The sequence below is a fragment of the Coregonus clupeaformis genome, chromosome 39, assembly GCF_020615455.1.
Source record: "Coregonus clupeaformis isolate EN_2021a chromosome 39, ASM2061545v1, whole genome shotgun sequence".
Taxonomy (NCBI): Eukaryota; Metazoa; Chordata; class Actinopteri; order Salmoniformes; family Salmonidae; genus Coregonus; species Coregonus clupeaformis.
Window position 1 is genome coordinate 14,089,653 of NC_059230.1, and position 20,143 is coordinate 14,109,795.

At 44.5% G+C, this 20,143-nt stretch overlaps 1 protein-coding gene across 43 annotated transcripts in view; it reads left to right on the plus strand.

The window, feature by feature from the left end:
* Positions 1-20,143, plus strand: part of LOC121554718 (receptor-type tyrosine-protein phosphatase delta-like) — a 597,272-nt gene that overhangs the window by 475,200 nt on the left and 101,929 nt on the right. For all 43 annotated transcript variants that reach the window (XM_045211917.1, XM_045211930.1, XM_041868419.2 and 40 more), the window contains 2 exons: positions 7,629-7,774; positions 11,084-11,225. In XM_045211917.1, coding sequence (XP_045067852.1) covers positions 7,629-7,774; positions 11,084-11,225 — 288 coding nt within the window. The remainder of the gene's footprint in view (positions 1-7,628; positions 7,775-11,083; positions 11,226-20,143) is intronic.

The window sequence follows — 20,143 nt, forward strand, 5'->3', positions numbered from 1 at the left end:
AGATGCTTTTTATAGTGTAGATAAAGTTTATAAATTGTCAATAGAGTCAATAGACATTTCAACGTCATAGCTTTAGCCGGTGGTAACTTGTGTAACAGACACCGGCTGGAATGCGATTTTAACCAATTAGCATCCAGGATTAGACCCACCCGTTGTATAATAAATTGTGTGGACTCACTCTGTGTTTAACATGATTTTTGAATGACTACCACATATCTGTACAGTGAATTTCAAACACAGATGCAACCACAAAGACCAAGAGATTTTTCAATGCTTCGCAACGAAGGGCACCTATTGGTAGATGGGTAGAAACAAACAAAAAACAGACATTGAATATCCAATGTTATTAATGACACTTTGGATGGTATATCAATACACCTAGTCACTACAAATATACAGGCATCCTTCCTAACTCCGTTGCCAGAGAGGAAGGAAATCGCTCAGGGATTTCACCATGAGGTCAATGGTGACTTTAAAACGGTTACATAGTTTAATGCCTGTGACAGGACAAAACTGAGGATGGATCAACAACATTGTAATTACTCCACAATATTAACCTAATTGACAGAGTGAAAGAATGAAACCTGTATATAATAACATGCATCCGGTTTGCAACAAGGCACTAAAGTAATACTGCAATAAATGTCCTGAATACAAAGTGTTATGTTTGGGGCAAATCCAATACAACACATTTTTTATTTATTTATTTATTTCACCTTTATTTAACCAGGTAAGCCAGTTCAGAACAAGTTCTCATTTGCAACTGCGACCTTGCCAAGATAAAGCAAAACAGTGCGATAAAAACAACAACACAGAGTTACATATGGGGTAAAACAAAACATAAAGTCAAAAATACCACAGAAAATATATATACAGTGTGTGCAAATGTAGCAAGTTATGGAGGTAAGGCAATAAATAGGCCATAGTGCAAAATAATTACAATTAGTATTAACACTGGAATGATAGATGTGCAAATAGAGATGCTGGGGTGCAAATGAGCAAAATAAATAACAATATGGGGATGAGGTAATTGAGTGGGCTAATTTCAGAAGGGCTGTGTACAGGTGCAGTGATCGGTAAGGTGCTCTGACAACTGATGCTTAAAGTTAGTGAGGAGATAAGAGTCTCCAGCTTCAGAGATTTTTGCAGTTCGTTCCAGTCATTGGCTGCAGAGAACTGGAAGGAATGGCGGCCAAAGGAGGTGTTGGCTTTGGGGATGACCAGTGAGATATACCTGCTGGAGTGCATACTACGGGTGGGTGTTTCTATGGTGACCAATGAGCGGAGATTTGCCTAGCAGTGATTTATAGATGGCCACATTACTGTGTACCACTCTCCATATTTTCAAGCATAGTGGTGGCTGCATCATGTTATGGGTATGCTTGTAATTGTTAAGGACTGGGGAGTTTTTCAGGATAAAAAAGAAACGGAAATGGAGCTAAGCACAGGCAAAATCCTAGAGGAAAACCTGGTTCAGTCTGCTTTCCACCAGACCTTGGGAGATTAATTCACCTTTCAGCTGGACAATAACCTAAAACGTGAGGCCAAATCTACACTGGAGTTGCTTACCAAGAAGACAGTGAATGTTCCTGAGTGGCTGAGTTACAGTTTTGACTTAAATCTGCATGAAAATCTATGGCAAGACCTGAAAATAGTTGTCTAGCAATGATCAAACTGTTATGATTTAACTGGATAAGAACCCAAATGCAGACAAGTACACCAAGCCAGAGAAGTTTTAACAGGTTTATTTACAATGTTCAAAGTCCAGGTTTCCAAATATATGGGAAGAGCAAGTCCAGGTACAGGGAGGGTAACAGATCCAGATCAGGGCAGGTGTGGTACCGTAATGTCCTAGTGTCCGTGGTGAGTCCAAAAGAGAGGTCCGGTAATGGAGAGCAGGATGGTGGTGGCAGGAGTGAAGCGGAGGCAGGAGTCAGGTTCCAAATATATGGTCGTCTTGACTATGATCTGACGATGAGTGGTAAGTTTGACCGGGTCTTAAAGGCTGAGGTGATTATGGTGAATGAGCTGCAGCTGGAACCCTGACTCCCGCACACCAGACTCCACTCCTGCAATCAAGGACAGACAGAGGGAGGGGAGAGAGCAGAGAGAGCTACCTATCAGCAGTAGGCCTAACAGTACCCCCTCTACGGACGCCACCTGGCGGCCGACGGGGTTTATCGGGATGTAACCTATGAAACTCTCGGACCAGAGCAGGATCCACAATGAAGCTCCTGGGCACCCAGGAACGTTCCTCGGGACCATAACCCTCCCAATCCACCAGGTACTGGAAACCACGACCTCGGCGGCGAACATCCAGAAGTCGCCGGACAGTGTAGACCGGACCCCCACCCACGATCCTGGGCGGAGGAGGGGACGAGAGGGCGGGCACAAAGGGCTAACCGACACAGGCTTAATCTGGGAAACATGAAAGGTGGAATGAACCCGTAGGGAGGCAGGAAGCTGTAGCTTGACCGCGCAGGGGTTAACAATAGACAGTATCTTGAACGGTCCTATAAAACGAGGCGCCATCTTCTTAGACTCCACCTTCAATGGAAGGTCCCGTGACTTCAGCCATACCTCTTGACCAGGAGAGTAACCGGGAGCCTGGGACCGGTGACGGTTGGCTTGCCTCTGCATGTACGCGAAGCTCGGGACAGAGCTACCCTGGCCTTCCTCCAGACCTTGAAGCAGCGGCGCATGTGGGACTGCACCGAGGGTACCGCAAGTTCCCTCTCTTGGGAAGGGAACAGGGGAGGTTGATAACCCAGAGCACACAGAAAAGGAGACAAACCAGAGGAAGCGTTAGTCAAGGTGTTATGAGCATATTCCACCCAGGGGAGCATGGAGCTCCATGACCCAGGGTTAGACCCAGTGACACAGCGAAGAGCGGTCTCCATCTCCTGGTTCGCTCTCTCGGCTTGCCCGTTGGTCTGGGGGTGATATCCAGAGGACAGGCTGGATGTAATGCCCAAAGCTTTACAGAAAGCTTTCCACACCTGGGAGACAAACTGGGGACCCCTGTCAGAGACAATATCCGTGGGTAGACCATGAGAGCGGAACACATGTTCAACCAAAATATCAGCCGTCTCTCTGGCAGTGGGCAGTTTAGGTAGGGCCAAAAAATGAGCGAACTTAGAAAAGCGATCAATCACCGTAAGAATGACAGTCTTACCAGACGAGGGGGAAGTCCAGTGACAAAATCCATAGCGATATGCGACCAGGGCCGGCTGGGTATAGGTAGAGGTCGTAGATGACCAGCGCTGGCCTGGGTGGAGTTTTTACTTCGTGCACATACCGTACAAGCAGCAATGAAGGCTCGAGTGTCCGCCTCCCATCGTGGCCCACCAGAACTTCCGTCGCACAAAGTCAAGGGTCCCGCGAAACTCCAGGGTGACAGGTAAGGGGAGACGAGTGAGCCCACTGAAGTACCTGGGAGCGAGCAGACTCAGGGACAAACATCCGGTTAGGGAGGACCCCTCCCAGGGTCAGCTTGATGATGTTGAGCCTGTCTAACAATCCCCTCGATGTCACATGTGATGACTGCAATACTGCAGGTAGGAGGCAAAATGGGTTCAGGGTTACTACCAGTATCAACAGCCGAATGAACACGAGACAGGGCGTCAGGCTTGACGTTGCGTGACCCAGGACGGTAAGACAGAGAAAAATTGAATCTCCCAAAAAATAGTGCCCACCTGGCTTGACGGGGGTTGAGCTGCTTCGCTGACTGGAGGTAAGCCAGATTCTTATGATCCGTCCAAACGATGAAGGGTTGTTCCGCCCCCTCCAACCAATGTCGCCACTCCTCGAGAGCCAGCTTAACGGCGAGCAGTTCACGATTTCCAACATCATAATTCCTCTCTGCCTGAGAAAGTTTCCTTGAGAGAAAAGCACAGGGATGCAGTTTGTTATCTTCAGGAGAACGTTGTGACAACACTGCACCTACCCCAGTGTCGGATGCATCCACCTCCACGACAAACTGGCGGTCGGGGTCCGGCTGCATCAGAATGGGAGCCGAGGCGAAGCGATGTTTCAGTTCTTCGAACGCTGATTCGGCCCCTTCATTCCAAGCGAACGGTCGTGAGATGGAGGTGAGAGCGGTGAGTGGCGCCGCAATGCGGCTGTAGTCCTTGATGAACCTCCTATAGAAGTTCGCAAACCCCAGGAATCGTTGAAGTTGTTTGCGGGTAGAGGGAGCTGGCCAGTCCGTGACAGCAGAGATCTTAGCTGGGTCCATCCGCAACTCCCCCTGAGCTATGATGTAACCCAAAAAAGAGGTCTCAGACACATGAAATTCACATTTCTCCATCTTCACAAACAGTTTGTTCTCCAACAACCTTTGCAACACCTGGCGCACATGCAGTTCATGTTCCTGGGAGGACTCTGAGAAAATCAAGATATCATCCAGATAGACAAAAACAAACCGATTCAACATGTCCCGAAGGACATCATTGACTAGTGCCTGAAAAACAGCAGGGGCATTAGACAACCCAAAAGGCATAACCAGATACTCAAAATGTCCCAAGGGTGTGTTGAAGGCAGTCTTCCATTCATCACCCTTACGAATGCGCACCAGGTGATACGCATTTCGTAGATCCAGTTTCGTAAAGATGGTAGCACCATGAAGGAGGGGAAAAGCAGAATTAATCAAAGGCAGAGAATACTTGTTCTTAATGGTGATGTTGTTAAGTCCACGGTAATCAATACAGGGTCTGAGGGTCTTATCCTTCTTAGCAACAAAAAGAATCCCGCTCCTACAGGTGACGAGGAAGGACGCATAATACCTGCCGCCAAGGAGTCCCGAATGTAGTTCTCCATAGCCTCCGTCTCCGGCCGGGAGAGATTGTACAGGCGACTGCTGGGGAGCGGGGCTCCTGGCTGGAGGTCAATGGCGCAGTCGTAAGGCCGGTGAGGAGGAAGAGAAGTAGCTCTGTGTTTGCAGAAAACGGATGCCAGGTCATGATACACGTCAGGAACAGCAGAAAGATCCATGGACTCCAGTGGAGGTTGAGGCACAGTACTGGCAGGAGTCTGAGCAGAACACAAACAATTCACATGACAAAATGTGCTCCATGAAACAATGCTACCTGTCACCCAATCAATGTGTGGATTGTGTTTTATGAGCCAGGGGATACCAAGGACCAGGGGAGTCTGTGGGCAGTCGATAATATGGAATTGAATGTTCTCCTGATGATTGTGGTCCTCTGTAGCTCAGCTGGTAGAGCACGGCGCTTGTAACGCCAAGGTAGTGGGTTCGATCCCCGGGACCACCCATACACAAAAAAAAATGTATGCACGCATGACTGTAAGTCGCTTTGGATAAAAGCGTCTGCTAAATGGCATATTATATTATATATTATATTATATTATATTATTATATTATATTATATTATATTATATTTTATTATATTATATTATATTTCCCGACACTCTAAGACAAACAGGAACAGTCTGATGGGTAATGCGGGTCAACAATTGTCCATTTAGACCCTTAGCCTGCAGCGGACAGTCCATAGGAACAGTCTCCAAATCCATTTGTTGAGCCCACTCTCTATCCAAAAAGCTTTCGTCGGCACCAGAGTCAATCAGCGCACTAACAGAGAAATTCTGGGACTGCCACTGGAGGGATGCCTGGAGCAGAATGCGGGGAGAAGAGGAAGAATCCGCTGCTCGGCTCACCAAAACTTCTCCCATTAATGATGAGCCGGCCCTTTTCCCGGACGAACTGGGCAGGAAGGAACGAAATGACCAGCTTCTCCACAATACAGGCAGACCCGAGCCTGAATACGACGTGCACGCTCCTCTGAGGACAACCGTGCACGACCCACCTCCATGGCTTCGGGTTCAGTGCTCCTCGTATCGACTCGGGAAGACACGGCTCTCTCCGTAGGGACGATGCAGGGAGGAGTTTGTTGATGACAGACAGGTTGCTTGGAACTAACACTCCTCTCCCGGCGGCGCTCCCGAATCCGATTATCCAACCTGATAGTGAGTGAAATAAGATTATCCAGCGTAGGCGATTCATCATATGACACCAATTCATCTTTTAAGGTCTCAGACAAAGCATTGATGAACACTCCTTGTAATGCCTCGTCATTCCAACCACTCACTGCTGCTAAAGTCCGAAACTCCACTGCCATCTCCGCCACACTACGAGCCCCCTGCCGAAGAGAAAACAGCCGTTTCGCAGCCTCCTTGCCTCGTACGGGGTGGTCAAAACCTTCCTCATCTCCGTGGTAAAGGCAACGTAGCGTTGCAAATGTCCGACTGACTCTCCCAGACCGCGGATCCCCAGGCACGAGCGGAACCGCTAGTAGAGTTGATAAGGTAGGCAATACGGGCTCTTTCTGAGGCGTAGGTGAGGGCTGTTGTTCAAACACTAACGAGCATTGAGTCAAAAAAATCGCCACAGGTTCCCATGTTCCCGTCATAGCGCTCTGGAGCAGGAACAAAAGGCTCTCTGATCTGGGCTGAAGGGGTAGTAAGGGCAGATACTTGATTGGAGAGTATTTGAACCTGATTAAGCAGCACCTGACTGTCCTCAGAAATCGTTTTAAACAGGTTATCATGTTGGCCAAGTAAAATGCCCTGATTGGCTATGGCAGTCCAAATTTGAGTGCACTCTGGGGTGGTATCCGAGCTACTGTCTGCTGGGTTCATGTTGGTCAGATCATACTGTTATGATTTAACTGGATAAGAACCCAAATGCAGACAAGTACACCAAGCCAGAGAAGTTTTAACAGGTTTATTTACAATGTTCAAAGTCCAGGTTTCCAAATATATGGGAAGAGCAAGTCCAGGTACAGGGAGGGTAACAGATCCAGATCAGGGCAGGTGTGGTACCGTAATGTCCTAGTGTCCGTGGTGAGTCCAAAGAGAGGTCCGGTAATGGAGAGCAGGATGGTGGTGGCAGGAGTGAAGCGGAGGCAGGAGTCAGGTTCCAAATATATGGTCGTCTTGACTATGATCTGACGATGAGTGGTAAGTTTGACCGGGTCTTAAAGGCTGAGGTGATTATGGTGAATGAGCTGCAGCTGGAACCCTGACTCCCGCACACCAGACTCCACTCCTGCAATCAAGGACAGACAGAGGGGAGGGAGAGAGCAGAGAGAGCTACCTATCAGCAGTAGGCCTAACACAAAAACCAATTTGTCAGAGCTTGAAGAATTTTGAAAAGAATAATGGGCAAATGTTGCACAATCCAGGTGATTAGAGACTTAACCAGAAAGACTCACAGCTGTAATCGCTGTCAAAGGTGGTTCTAACATGTAGTGCCTAAACTGTATTGTACCCTAAACTGATGACTTGATTTACAACACTACTGTTTATTTACTACAATGATTATATATGTATTCCTACTTCTCTTGATTGCATCCTTATACAAGTACCTAATCTTATGTTTCCACTCACATTGAGAAGGCAATGCAGTCTCCAAACGGAGTCTGGCTTGACCTCCAAAGACAATCCTCTTAGTGATAACATGCAAGTGCTGAAATCTGCAACTTTGTGACTTTCTGGTGTGGGTGCGTTCATAAGGAAGATAAATCACTTGCTCTCTGCAACGCTTAGCACCCTCGCTAACTATTTATGTCCTCTCTCTCTCTCTCTCTCCCTCCCTCTCGCTCCAGCACCACCAAAGTTTTTGAGAACCCCCAATGACCAAACGGGCGTGCAAGGAGGTGTGGCATCATTCATCTGCCAAGCGACGGGAGACCCACGCCCCAAGATCGTTTGGAACAAGAAGGGGAAGAAAGTCAGCAACCAGAGATTTGAGGTATTAGGTCTATTGTTCTGATGTAAAATGCTCGACAAAAATGGGAATGCTCAACAGTGCTTTTGGTACCCCATCCCCCCCTCCCGTCCCCCTCCAACCCCTAACACATAATCCATCCCCCCGCTCTCCAAAATCACACGCCCGCATTTGCCACCACGCATGAGCAGGCTTTAAAAATCAAGCTGTCCCAGCCATCTAACATGCATGAGTTTTAATGAGCAAGTACACAGCGATCTGGGACATATTTGTAATTAAAGAAATACAGAAAGAAAGATGGGGAGTGAAAGAAAGATAAGGGGGAAGAAATGGTGACCCATATACCTATATTAGCATCATGCTGCATTTGGCTGCCTTATGCAAAACGAGAGAGTAGTAGCTCTGTGGTTCAAAGGTCTTTTGCTTCATGGCGTCTTTATCTAAATGCATGTCCCCCGCGCTGTTTTGTTTGGCTGCAAGCTTTGATTTGTCCTTCTTTTTAATCGCCATGACAAATAACACATCATCTCCAAACACTGATAAGATTTCTATAAATGTCTGTGTCATTCCTTTTCGGAGTGTATCATAGTGTGATATGAACAAACACCTTCCTCTCTCCGTGCCATGCTTCTACTCAGCAGTAATGGCTTATCTGGGTTTGGAGAGTCTTTGGCGTCTCACACATCGGGCAGGAATCGAATCTTATCACAGTTCATCAAATTTGTGCCGCTGCACGTGGTGAATGCTAACGCGCTAGCTCGCTAACTCTCCCATTGCCGCCGTGAGGCTTGCTTGCCACTGCCGCCGCCCTTATTCCCCCACTCACTCACGCGGCCGCCTCCTCATCCCTAACAAAGGTAATTTCCCTTTACAGAAACACTGAGACTTTTTCAACCCCATTTTCTTTCTCTTTGAGTTTGAAATGGGAAAGGGAGCACTTTTACTTACCATCATCACGCGCTCTTGCAATGATTGCCCAAATGTGCCCTTGTCGCTTGGCCACTGAACCGTCAAGGTGTTTTGTTCAACTAACATGTGAAATGATATGCTCTGAACTGTATCAATGAGTGTCGGGGCCGGCCTTTCTCCGTGTGTGTTTGTGCACGTGTGTGTATGAAGCAGAGGTTCTTAACAGTCAACTCTTTTTTTTAAAACCTACCAAAGATTGCTTAAAAATGAGTTATGATACAGGGCTTTCTAAAAACAGTGAGTATACAGCATGGAACGATAGCTGTAAAAGCTACAAAACACCCGTTTGTAAACATTTTATGTGTCGTCTGTCCAAAACAATTGGTCATGTCTTTTTGTACTACTATCACGTCATGGTGATGACAATTGTTCGTTACTGTTTATCAAACCACGTATAATTGTTTGTTATTGTTCTGTCCCATTGAAATATATAAGTAGTGTGTTAACTTTAAGAGTGGGGCGAACCAAAATGTACATCAAATATAAAACACACATAAAAATCCAAATTATTTGTTCTGGCTGGCCAATAAATACTTTCCCATTCTTAAAGTTAGTTGGCCACTTTGATTATCTTTCCAATAATTAATACACAAGATCAACTTATATTTTGGATCCAAAGTTGATGTCAGAGAGCTGTGAGCCATCTTTGAACTTACAATACATGGCCAAAGGTATCCTTCAAATTAGTAGATTTGGCTATTTCCGTCACACCCATTGCTGACAGGTGTATCAAATCGAGCACACAGCCATGCGATCTCCATAGATCAACATTAACAGTAGAATGGCCCATACTGAAGAGCTCAATGAATTTAAACGTGGCACCGTCATAGGATGGCACCTTTCCAACAAGTCAATTAGTCACATTTCTGCTAGAGCTGCCCTGGTCAACTGTAAGTGCTGTTATTGTGAAGTGGAAACATCTATGAGCAACAACGGCTCAGCCGCAAAGTGTTAGGCCACACAAGTTCACAGAACGGGAACGCCGAGTGCTGAAGCGCGTAGAGCGTAAAAATCGTCAGTCCTCAGTTGCAACACTCACTACCGAGTTCCAAACTGCCTCTGGAAGCAACGTCAGCACAAGAACTGTTCATCGGGAGCTTCATGAAATGGGTTTCCATGGCCGAGCAGCCGCACACAAGCCTAAGATCACCATACGCAATGCCAAGCGTCGGCTGGAGTGGTGTAAAGTTTGCCACCATTGGACTCTGGAGCAGTGCAAACGCGTTCTCTGGAGTGATGAATCACGCTTCACCATCTGGACCAATCTGGGTTTGACGGATGCCAGGAGAACGCTACCTGCCCGAATGCATAGTGCCAACTGTAAAGTTTGGTGGAGGAGGAATAATGGTCTGGGGCTGTTTTTCATGTTTCGGGCTAGGCCCCTTAGTTCCAGTGAAGGGAAATCTTAATGCTACAGCATACAATTACATTCTAGACTATTCTGTGCTTGCACCTTTGTGGCAACAGTTTGGGGAAGGCCCTTTCCTGATTCAGCATGACAATGCCCCTGTGCACAAAGCGAGGTCGATACAGAAATGGTTTGTCGACTGCACAGAGCGCTGACCTCAACCCCATCGAACACCTTTGGGATGAATTGGAAAACCGACTGCGAGCCAGGCTTAATCGCCCAACATCAGTGCCCGACCTCACTAATGCTCATGTGGCTGAATGGAAGCAAGAGTCCACATACTTTTGGCCATGTCGTGTATATTATGTTTAATCTTCCAGTACATCACTAGATAAGAATAACATGGATATAACTAATAATGGCTCTCTGAACACAACTGCTCTGGTAATAACTATACCAGTGGGTAGCCAATCATAAGCACAAACAACAGCATAACTAGCCATACAAAACATGCTCAAGAGTCACAATGATGTCATTATCTACATGCTACAGATATGGTATCTTTTCCTCAAACACATACAATGCGATACACACGTGGGTTCTATATCCATTGCTTGAAAATCCATCCTCTCCTTGTCTCCTCCCCTTCACCTGTTCTTAATTGAAAGACATAACAGGGGAAACAATTTGGTGGAAGCTTGTTCAGGCTGGCTTTCACCTGGACACATCTTTCAGGGGAAGAGGAGAAGGGTGGATGGACTGTTTAGACAATTGAGAAAAGAGCGATATACTCCCAAACACTCACTCAAATAAGGAGCTGATGTTAGGGTATACTAGCCATTGCAGCTTTCATAGTTTTCTGATGGGAAGCACAGTGTGTTTGTCACCATCAGTTTTGTAGGCCAAATGTGTTTATACTCTGCTGCAGGAGCGGTTGTAATTACTCTGCGCAAACTTCCGTTACCGATTGTGAACAAAAAAACTCCTTTAACATATCTTGTTTCTCGCACCTGCAGGTGATTGATTTCGATGACGGCTCTGGCTCGGTGTTGAGAATTCAGCCCTTGCGTACACCCCGAGACGAAGCCATATATGAGTGTGTCGCCTCCAACACTGTTGGAGAGCTGACTGCATCTACGAGACTCACTGTTTTACGTGGTAGGTGCTGCTTTCTCCACAACCGAAATGCTAACTCCTCTTCCTTTAACTCTCAGTTTCCTCAACTAACCAGGTAAGCTAGACTTTCTTTGTGTCTCTGTCTGTCTGTCTGTCCTCTTTGTTTTCTTTTTCTCACACTTTATTGTACACGTAGTTTAATCTCAGGTTTGCCACAGTATTCCACTCATGTTGAATTTACTGACTTAATTGATCTTATTCCATTAGCGATATAGCCAAATACGGATTTTCTAAGTCAATTAACACATTTTCATAGAGTTTCCTGACACGATAATGAAGATGCTGGTTGAGTTATGCGAAGTCGTTTTCTATTTCTGGCTCTTGGTGTTCTAATAGAAAGCTGAGTACTATTCAATTCAGATTTCATTTTACTTATCTGCTCCTGCTTTAATATTCACTTAACTGGAGAGAAAGGTATGACTCTTTGAATCAGGTTTAAAACTGATGAAACAACAGATATGGCTCAAATATATGTAGCTAATTTCATCATATTTTTCATGAAATATCATACTTTAGATTTTCTAATAGTTTTACTGTAACCTAAATAAATGAGATTCCTATATTTGGTTGTAACTTTGTAATACTTACAGTTACTTGAGATAAGGATGTGCAAATTCATGTTTGTTTACTTTGAATACTGACAGCAAAAATTGCTCCCAAATCTAAAGTTATCTGCTGATACCACAATCATAACCACTACCACATACTGTACATATAAAAAGCAAATGTATATCTTGATTACACACAACATCCTATTCAAACGTAAATTCTCACTAGCCCCGGACTCAAAAATACATTGTACTTGTAGACCTATCTCTCTAAAGCAGAGACTTGCTATGCTCTGAATGGAGAAATGGCTCTAAAATGCCTTGGCACTCTGAATGAGGTGTGCTCCATTATCCCCCACAATTACACAACAGCTCTCCACCAATAGAAAAGTGCCGGCTCTGTATATTCTCTCTGAAGCGCCTTGTCCTCTCTTCCTTATCACCACCACCGAGACGAACAAAAAGCCCCTGGCATGGTCCCCAGGGGCCCATTGAAAAGGAAAGGTGGCAGATTCTCAGCAGCCTCTCCCCTGTTTACACTATGTCTGTGTGTGTGTGTGTTTATGTATGTGTGTAGAAACACAATAACATGTACACATGCACACGCACACGCACACACACACACACACACACACACACACACACACACACACACACACACACACACACACACACACACACACACACACACACACACACACACACACACACACACACACACACACACACACACACACACACAGACAGACAGAGAGAGACCGGTGAAGGAAATGAGTGTCACTGCATCTGCTTCACTGAACCTGTGCCTCTCAGCTCCAATGCCAAGGCATTAGCATGTATATTACCATTCCATTTCACTTTGTCCCTAGCTATACCTACCCCTCCTTGTATCCCATCACCGGTTTGAAGGTGAGCGATGCCGCATCTGCCGCAGCAAAAAGCCCTTCCTGTGTTGCAGTAAAGTGACGCTCTCTGGTCAAGGCAGATGAGAGTATCGCTCTCTCACTCACTCATGCAGAGACCCAGGTATACACACACTTTCACATCCCCATCTATACAAATCCTCAACAGACCTGCCAATTTCTACCTGAATGAGAATATTCACCCCAAACTTGTTTTGGGGGGTGCTTTACACCTTTTCTCTAGAATGTCTATGACCAGCACAACCAGCCAAATTCAAACATTGTCGAAGTTGTGTTTCACAACGCAACTTCTTTTGGAGGCCTCATGTCTTATTCATGTAGTCTACTGAGCTGGGATGCAAGGATGAGCTTTTACCTTAGGGGGCAGGGTGGTGGGTATAGTTTGAGGACAGTGTAAGGCTAGTGTACTTTTACAAGGTTAAAGAACAATACATAATACATAACACAAAAAGCCATAGAGATACCATTTTCTTTCTGCCTTGTTCCAAAAATACTCTACGTATCTCTGACATGGTTCTGGATCTCCCTTGGAGAATACAGTATGTCTGTATTTGCACGGTAAGATTTATTTGGGAAATTCCTCTGCCAGGTACTTTATTTGGGGCTTGATACCACCAAAAATTCAAATCTGAGTACAATCTGTCGGCGTAGCTAGGATCTTTAGAGATTCTCTATCCCACCTTGTATACCTCTTGTCGAGACGCTACAGCCACACACAGCCGCAATAGATACATAGATACATAAACTAATCACCAGATGAAGACACTACTAATCCAGTGATACATATAAAGTGACTGTTCATTTAGTTCATTTGAGCTCCAGTGGCCTGTGCTAGGAGATTGGTTAGCAGCTGTTTCTGGTAGCTTGCTCCAGGAGGAGATAATGGCTAATTCCATAAAGGGGGAAAAGTAACATTGTTGTAATTGCCACAGTCATGAAGCGTCAGCGCTGTGAGGTGAAGGATCCAGTGGCAGAGATATTAGCATTTGGATGGGGTGCGGACTTGATGGGAAATGCTATTAGCAATGAACTTCCCGGGCTTAAAGAGAGAAAGTAATTTGCATGAAAGGCGAACCGCTAGCATAATGATGTTCGTACCCGGAATCTACTTGTCCAATGAATGAGGGGCCTAGTTTGCATATTGTACTTTTTTCCCCTTCAATCTCTTTCTCCCTCTGTTTTGATTAATTCAGAGATGACTTAAGTCATATGCGATATGGGTGTTTGAATTAAGGTTGTCTGATTTGAAATTGGAATTGGGAAAGGGTAGGAGATGAAGGGTGATAAATGATTTAAAGAGAAGCAGATCAAATGGGGCAGGAGTCATAGTGTAGTTTTGATACCATGTATAGTATAGAGTACCACAGTATGAGTCATAATACCCATAAAACCTAGCGGTCAAACAGGGAAATGGTTCCAATTGTTTTTCCTCCATTCATTTTTCCCATCAGGGATTTTAGAGTCACTTAAAATAAATGCTGTGTTTCGTGTAGGCTTACCCAGGTGTGACGTTTTGAAGACTGTGTAAATCTCTCTAGGACAATGTGACTTTTATCAATATTATTTGCCTGTATTTACAGCAGGACATTTTGCATATTCCCCCAGGACATAACAGCACGTAATAAGACATAGATCCTCAAAAATTTTTAGTTGATTGCACCAGCCAATATGTCAGCCAAGTCTCCATACTCTATAGATGGAGAACCATATGTTTGTCATTCTAATCTATATCCATTACATGTCAGCTGGAGCAATTAGCTATAGTTTCAATAGTGGGGAATTAAATTAAAATAATTGCCTTCCCATGTAGGCACCCAAACAAAAGCACATACCTCATTTTACTTAGGCAGCACAATCGTATGCTATTATCACGTGGTAAGGCTGTGTCAATTTTCTTCACTGCAGATTCAGTCGTGAATAAGGAAGTTAAGGTATCCATATATTCCCATTTTACTGTGAACAGCCATTTCTCTCGCTATCCTCACATACAGAGTTGTGCTGATGTGCTCAACTTGATAGTAAGAGTGGAAAATAGAAAGTCTCTCTACTGTGACGGAAAAAAGCCATAAACAAAATCCATAATTTCCGTTTGTAAGGAGTGGTGCAGGGTGCTCTCGCTCTGTAAAAGTGACCACGTAGGATTCTCTTTTCACCCATAGCCAGAAGAAGCCTATAGTATATAGCTTAGGTTGCATGCTTAACTTTCTACACTTTGCAGTCTTCTGACACTCAAGAAGAGTATAGTTTGAATAGTGCATATTCATAATAAGGAATGAGAAAATTCCTCAGAAAACAAAGGCTGAGTTTAAACAATTATTGCCAAACGATCTGATCTGATTGGTCAAAAGACCAATAGTGGAAAAATATCAGAAATTGCCTGTGTAAACGCAGCCTAAGTGTATGAAGGAATGAAGTACTTCTGCTTCTGTATAGAGAGGAGGAAGATAATATAGTTCCACCCACATAAACCAATAAGAATGTCCATTAAAAAGTGATTTGTGTGTTGGTACTGTGTGTATTTGTACGCCTTACTGGCATAAATTCACAGCAGTGATAAACTTAAACCAATGTTCCCTGTCTGAAGTTCAGAGTCCTATTCTTTAATATCTATTCTTTATTGTATCATTCCCTCGAGTTGCAGTGCCCAGACTATGCTTGCTTTTTAAATCCAACAAGGAACAGAATATGTCTAGACCAAGAATATTCATAAGCACCACACAGACATATCACAATTTTCTTTTACTCCTCTTCACCATACTGCATTGCATGGATTTGCATTTCAAGTCCTTTAGGAACTACTTTTCTGTGTCATGATGTAGGGTCTTAATACTAATTATTCACATTACTTTGTTTCTTTACTCTGTACTCTACTCTGTATCTCAGGTTGTACTTCAAACAAGCACAGCCTGAAAGAAAAAACAAAACATTGACAGAGCGCTCAAATTGCTTGTGAAGCAAATAGCTGGCTCAGCTGTCTTGGATTGCCAGAGCAAGGCATGCAGTGAGGGCGAAGCAGGTGGCTATTGTAAAATTGCAGAGCCTGGGATCGCTATGCTTGCAAAAGGCAATGCAGGAGGTTAACAAGGCAGCATAGGGGGCCAGGAGCGAGAACACTATTCTGTTTGGTTCACCGGCAAGTTCTGTAGACGCCAAGACCCAGGCCACAATTTAGAAGACTCGGAACACTCAATTGTGCCGCAGAAGTACTTTTTTCAATAAATAGGGGCTTTCAAAATCCCGCTGACTTCAACCCAGGTGAACTCCTTTTGAGGGGAAGAATACGGAAGAATTATGAAGTGACCGAGACAGCAGTTTTAAGTGTAGCAGAAGTTCTGTAACCTTATTTGTGCATGGGTGAAAAAATAACCCCCATCATCCCATACTCTTGTCTGAGATGTTTGACCCATTCATAGTTTCCTAAATCAGCAGAATTGTACATTTCTTTCTGGTTTCCGGGCAGTTGAGGAACAGGTGGAGCGTGGCAGTTGGTTATTTCCATGAGGGCAAAAAGTAGTCATTTGTAGGGAAATTCCATCAGGCCTAATTGAACAGACACAGATTATTTAGATTTCCCATTTTGGATTTTCATTACACCCTCTTCTAAACTCGTCCGTAGACTGAGGTATTTCATCAATATTGTCAGATTGTCCCTGTCTTCTATAAATCTGTCCAGATAGATAGCTTTTGCAATATGTACGTTTTTCAATCAACCACAAGCCTATGAATGATTGTAAAAACTGTGGCGACTCTGCACATTATAATATAAATCTGCTGGCCAAAAGAAGAGTCTTGTATTGGCTCTCCCCTCAATTCTAAATCTCCCCAGTCTCGTTCATCACCAAAAATGGAACAGATAATGACAAGTTATTTATGAATGTAATTAAAAAGATTGAATCGACTGTCCTCAAAGATATTGATCTCTCGGCGGATTATAATTATCTAAATTTCTCTGCTTAATTAATCGAGGGGGTGAATCGGTATTTGTACAGTACTGAGCATGATTTAAGACGAAAAAGAGCACTGATGTGTTGTTTAGCAAGAAATTACCCACGTTTGGCTGCTAACAAGATGGATGTGAGGCTTTACGGTCCAATAGCGAGTGTGAAAACATCTGCTGAAGCCACAAAGGGACTGGGATTGCACTGTGAAAATGATAGATAACATGGTGGTCAGGATGACACAGTATCTTTTAAATAAAAGTAAACACAACCCCCTATAAATTAATCATTATCGATTCGGAGAGATGGGGCCAGTTGTTTTCTGCTTGGTGCTCCCAGACATCATGCAGTGTCCTATTTAACAACCTCAGGTCGCAAAATGGGGGGCGCAATTAGTTGCTTAATGATTTAAAAATGCTAATGTCTTGTCACATCTCCTGGCAACAATTATTTTACTTGTTAATGTCCCCAAAAGGTTAGAGAATACTAAAAAACAAAGCCAAGCAACTAATCTCATACATGGACACGCCAGACAAGGTCTTTTACAAGCAAATTTCAAGGCCTAAACATTCCAATACCCAAACAGTATACACTGAGTGTAAAAAACATTAGGAACACCTGCTCTTTCGATGACATAGACTGACCAGGTAAATCCAGGTGAAGGCTATGATCCCTTATCCCTTATCCTTTATATTGTAGTAGGTGCCAGGTGCACCGATTTGAGTGTGTCAAGAACTGCATCACTGCTGGGTTATTCATGCTAAACTGTTTCCAGTATCACCACCCAAAGGACATCCAGCCAACTTGACACAACTGTGGGAAGCACTGGAGTCAACATGGGCCAGCATTCCTGTGAAACGCTTTCGACACCTTATAGAGTCCATGGTGTTCTTAATGTTGGGTATACTTAGTGTATTATGCCCATAAGTTCTACCATTTTGGTGAGAGATACCTATCTATGATCATACTGTAGGTTTCCTTCCACTAATGACACTACCATACAAGTCAAAGGACGTGTCAGGAAATGAATAATAGCTCAATCATTTAAATGATCTCCATTAGTTCTGTAGCTCTATAACATGTCACGAAGCTGGAGAGGCTTATTTTAAGCGTATAAGTAGCCACCTGCACACACCAGTCACAGTCGTCGAATTGACAAGGGGCTCTTTGGTGGAATTTGTCGTCGTCGTCATCGTTACCGGGGAACATTCCGTGGGCTGTGGGGACTTAAAGGTCGTAAAGTGGGAGTGTATCAGTCTGAGCCAAGGAGTCAAGGGGTGCTAATGCAGGCGCTTCACTTTGATCTTGGCCATACTCAAGTCATTTTCTACTAGATTAAACGGGCACATCAGGGTCACTCCTAATGCATCTAATGATGCTCTCGAGAAACCTCTTCAATCCTGCCTACAAGGGTATCGCTAATTAAAGCCAAACAGCTTTAGACTGCCAAAAAAAACAGGTATGGGACAGATAGCCTAACTTTAGTTTAATTATTTATTTTTTTACATACAATTAAAGGGTTATTTAAAATGTGTTAAACAAAAGCATTTAAGTTATTTGCAGGGCCACATTACATCGCTTGCTCATTCCACAGATGTTTGTGGCTGTATAGAATACATTGAGAACAAGTCTCTCAAACCAAAAGTTTCCCACAAGTTTCAAACTCACCTTTCAAGGTTCAAGTGTCCTATGACTAGACCTTGAGCCTAGAAATAGCCATTTATGTGATGCATGCCTCAAAACCACCCACGTCCTGTGGAGACACCCCAACTTCTGCTGCAGTAACTTTTGTCTGTTTAATTGAAAAGCATGATGTAACTCGGTTCCATTAAGGCCTGTTGGGACCCAAGTTGTCCATTCTTGTTAGTCCAAGTATGAGTAATCTAGACTTTCTGCAGCAAGCTCTTAGCCCCAGTCATTTCAATAATTTATTTACCATTTTCCTTTGGCCATTTACGGAGCACTGCCATTCTCAGGTGGACATGAACTTGTATAAAGTCTGTTTTCTCAGACATATACCGTAGATATCCTCTGGAATATACATCAAGCTGATACCGTGCCCAAATGGTCGAGCACTGAGCCATGACCTGTAAAATATCACAGTGTTGTTATACTAAAATAGTTGAAGTTCAGGGAGAAGATTTTGGAAGAGTTCTTATATTTGAGAGCATGGCTTGCCTTACATCAACAAAACCACCCTGATTTTTAACTAAACTTTAGCACATGCTCTTTTAAAAATGTATCTGCTCGCAAAAACCTGCCCGGCCTGTTTTACACCTAAAAACAAATAGATGAATAATGCAAGAAAATAATGTGCTTTATACACAGTTCACACCAGGTGATTAGGAACACCTGTTTGACCAAACTGACCCGGCTGTTTCTGAATGTAAGGTACATGAAGGTTAATGAACCAATACGATATCTCACAGGCCGACCTTCTGTCTTGTTTTCCTAACCAGCAGGGAGGCTCACCTGGTCTCCGACACTCCCCTGGCCACCTGCTGGGACAGGCTCCTGGCCTGGGTCTCTGTCATCGCTCCCTATCCAGATGTACAGTGCATTCAGAAAGTATTCAGACCCCTGGACTTTTTCCACATTTTGCTACATTAGAGCCTTATTCTAAAATTGATTAAATTGTTTTAATCCATTCAGAGACTTAATCCATTTGAGGACATTCAGAGACTTGTCCCAAAGCCACTCCTGCATTGTCTTGGCTGTGTGCTTAGGGTCGTTGTCCTGTTGGAAGATAAAACTTCGCCCCAGTCTGAAGTCCTGAGCGCTCTGGAGCAGGTTTCAATCAAGGATCTCGCAATACTTTCCTCTGTTCATCTTTCCCTCGATCCTGACTAGTCTCCCAGTCCCTGCCGCTGAAAAACATCCCCACAGCATGATGCTGCCACCACCATGCTTCACCGTAGAGATGGTGCCAGGTTTCCTCCAGACGTGATGCTTGGCATTCAGGCCAAAGAGTTCAATCTTGGTTTCATCAGACCATAGAATCTTGTTTCTCATGGTCTGAGAATCCTTTAGGTGCCTTTTGGCAAACTCCAAGCAGGCTGTCATGTGCCTTTTGCTGAGGAGTGGCTTCCTTGACCAAGGCCATTCTCCCCCAATTGCTCAGTTTGGCCGGGCGGCCAGCTCTAGTAAGAGTCTTGGTGGTTCCAAACTTCTTCCATTTAAGAATGATGGGGCCTACCGAGTGGTGCAGCGGTCTAAGGTACTGCATTGCAGTGCTAGAGGCATCACTACAGACCGGGGTTCGATCCCTGTCTGTATCACAACCGGCCCGTGATCGGGATTCCCATAGGGCGGCGCACAATTGGCCCAGTGTCGTCCAGGTTAGGGGAGGTTTCAGCCTGGGGCTCTCGCACTTGTGACTCCTTGTTGCGGGCCGGGCGCCTGCAGGCTGACCTCGGTCGTCAGGTGAACAGTGTTTCCTCCTACACATTGGTGTGGCTAGCTTCTGGGTTAAGCGGATGGGTTTTAAGAAG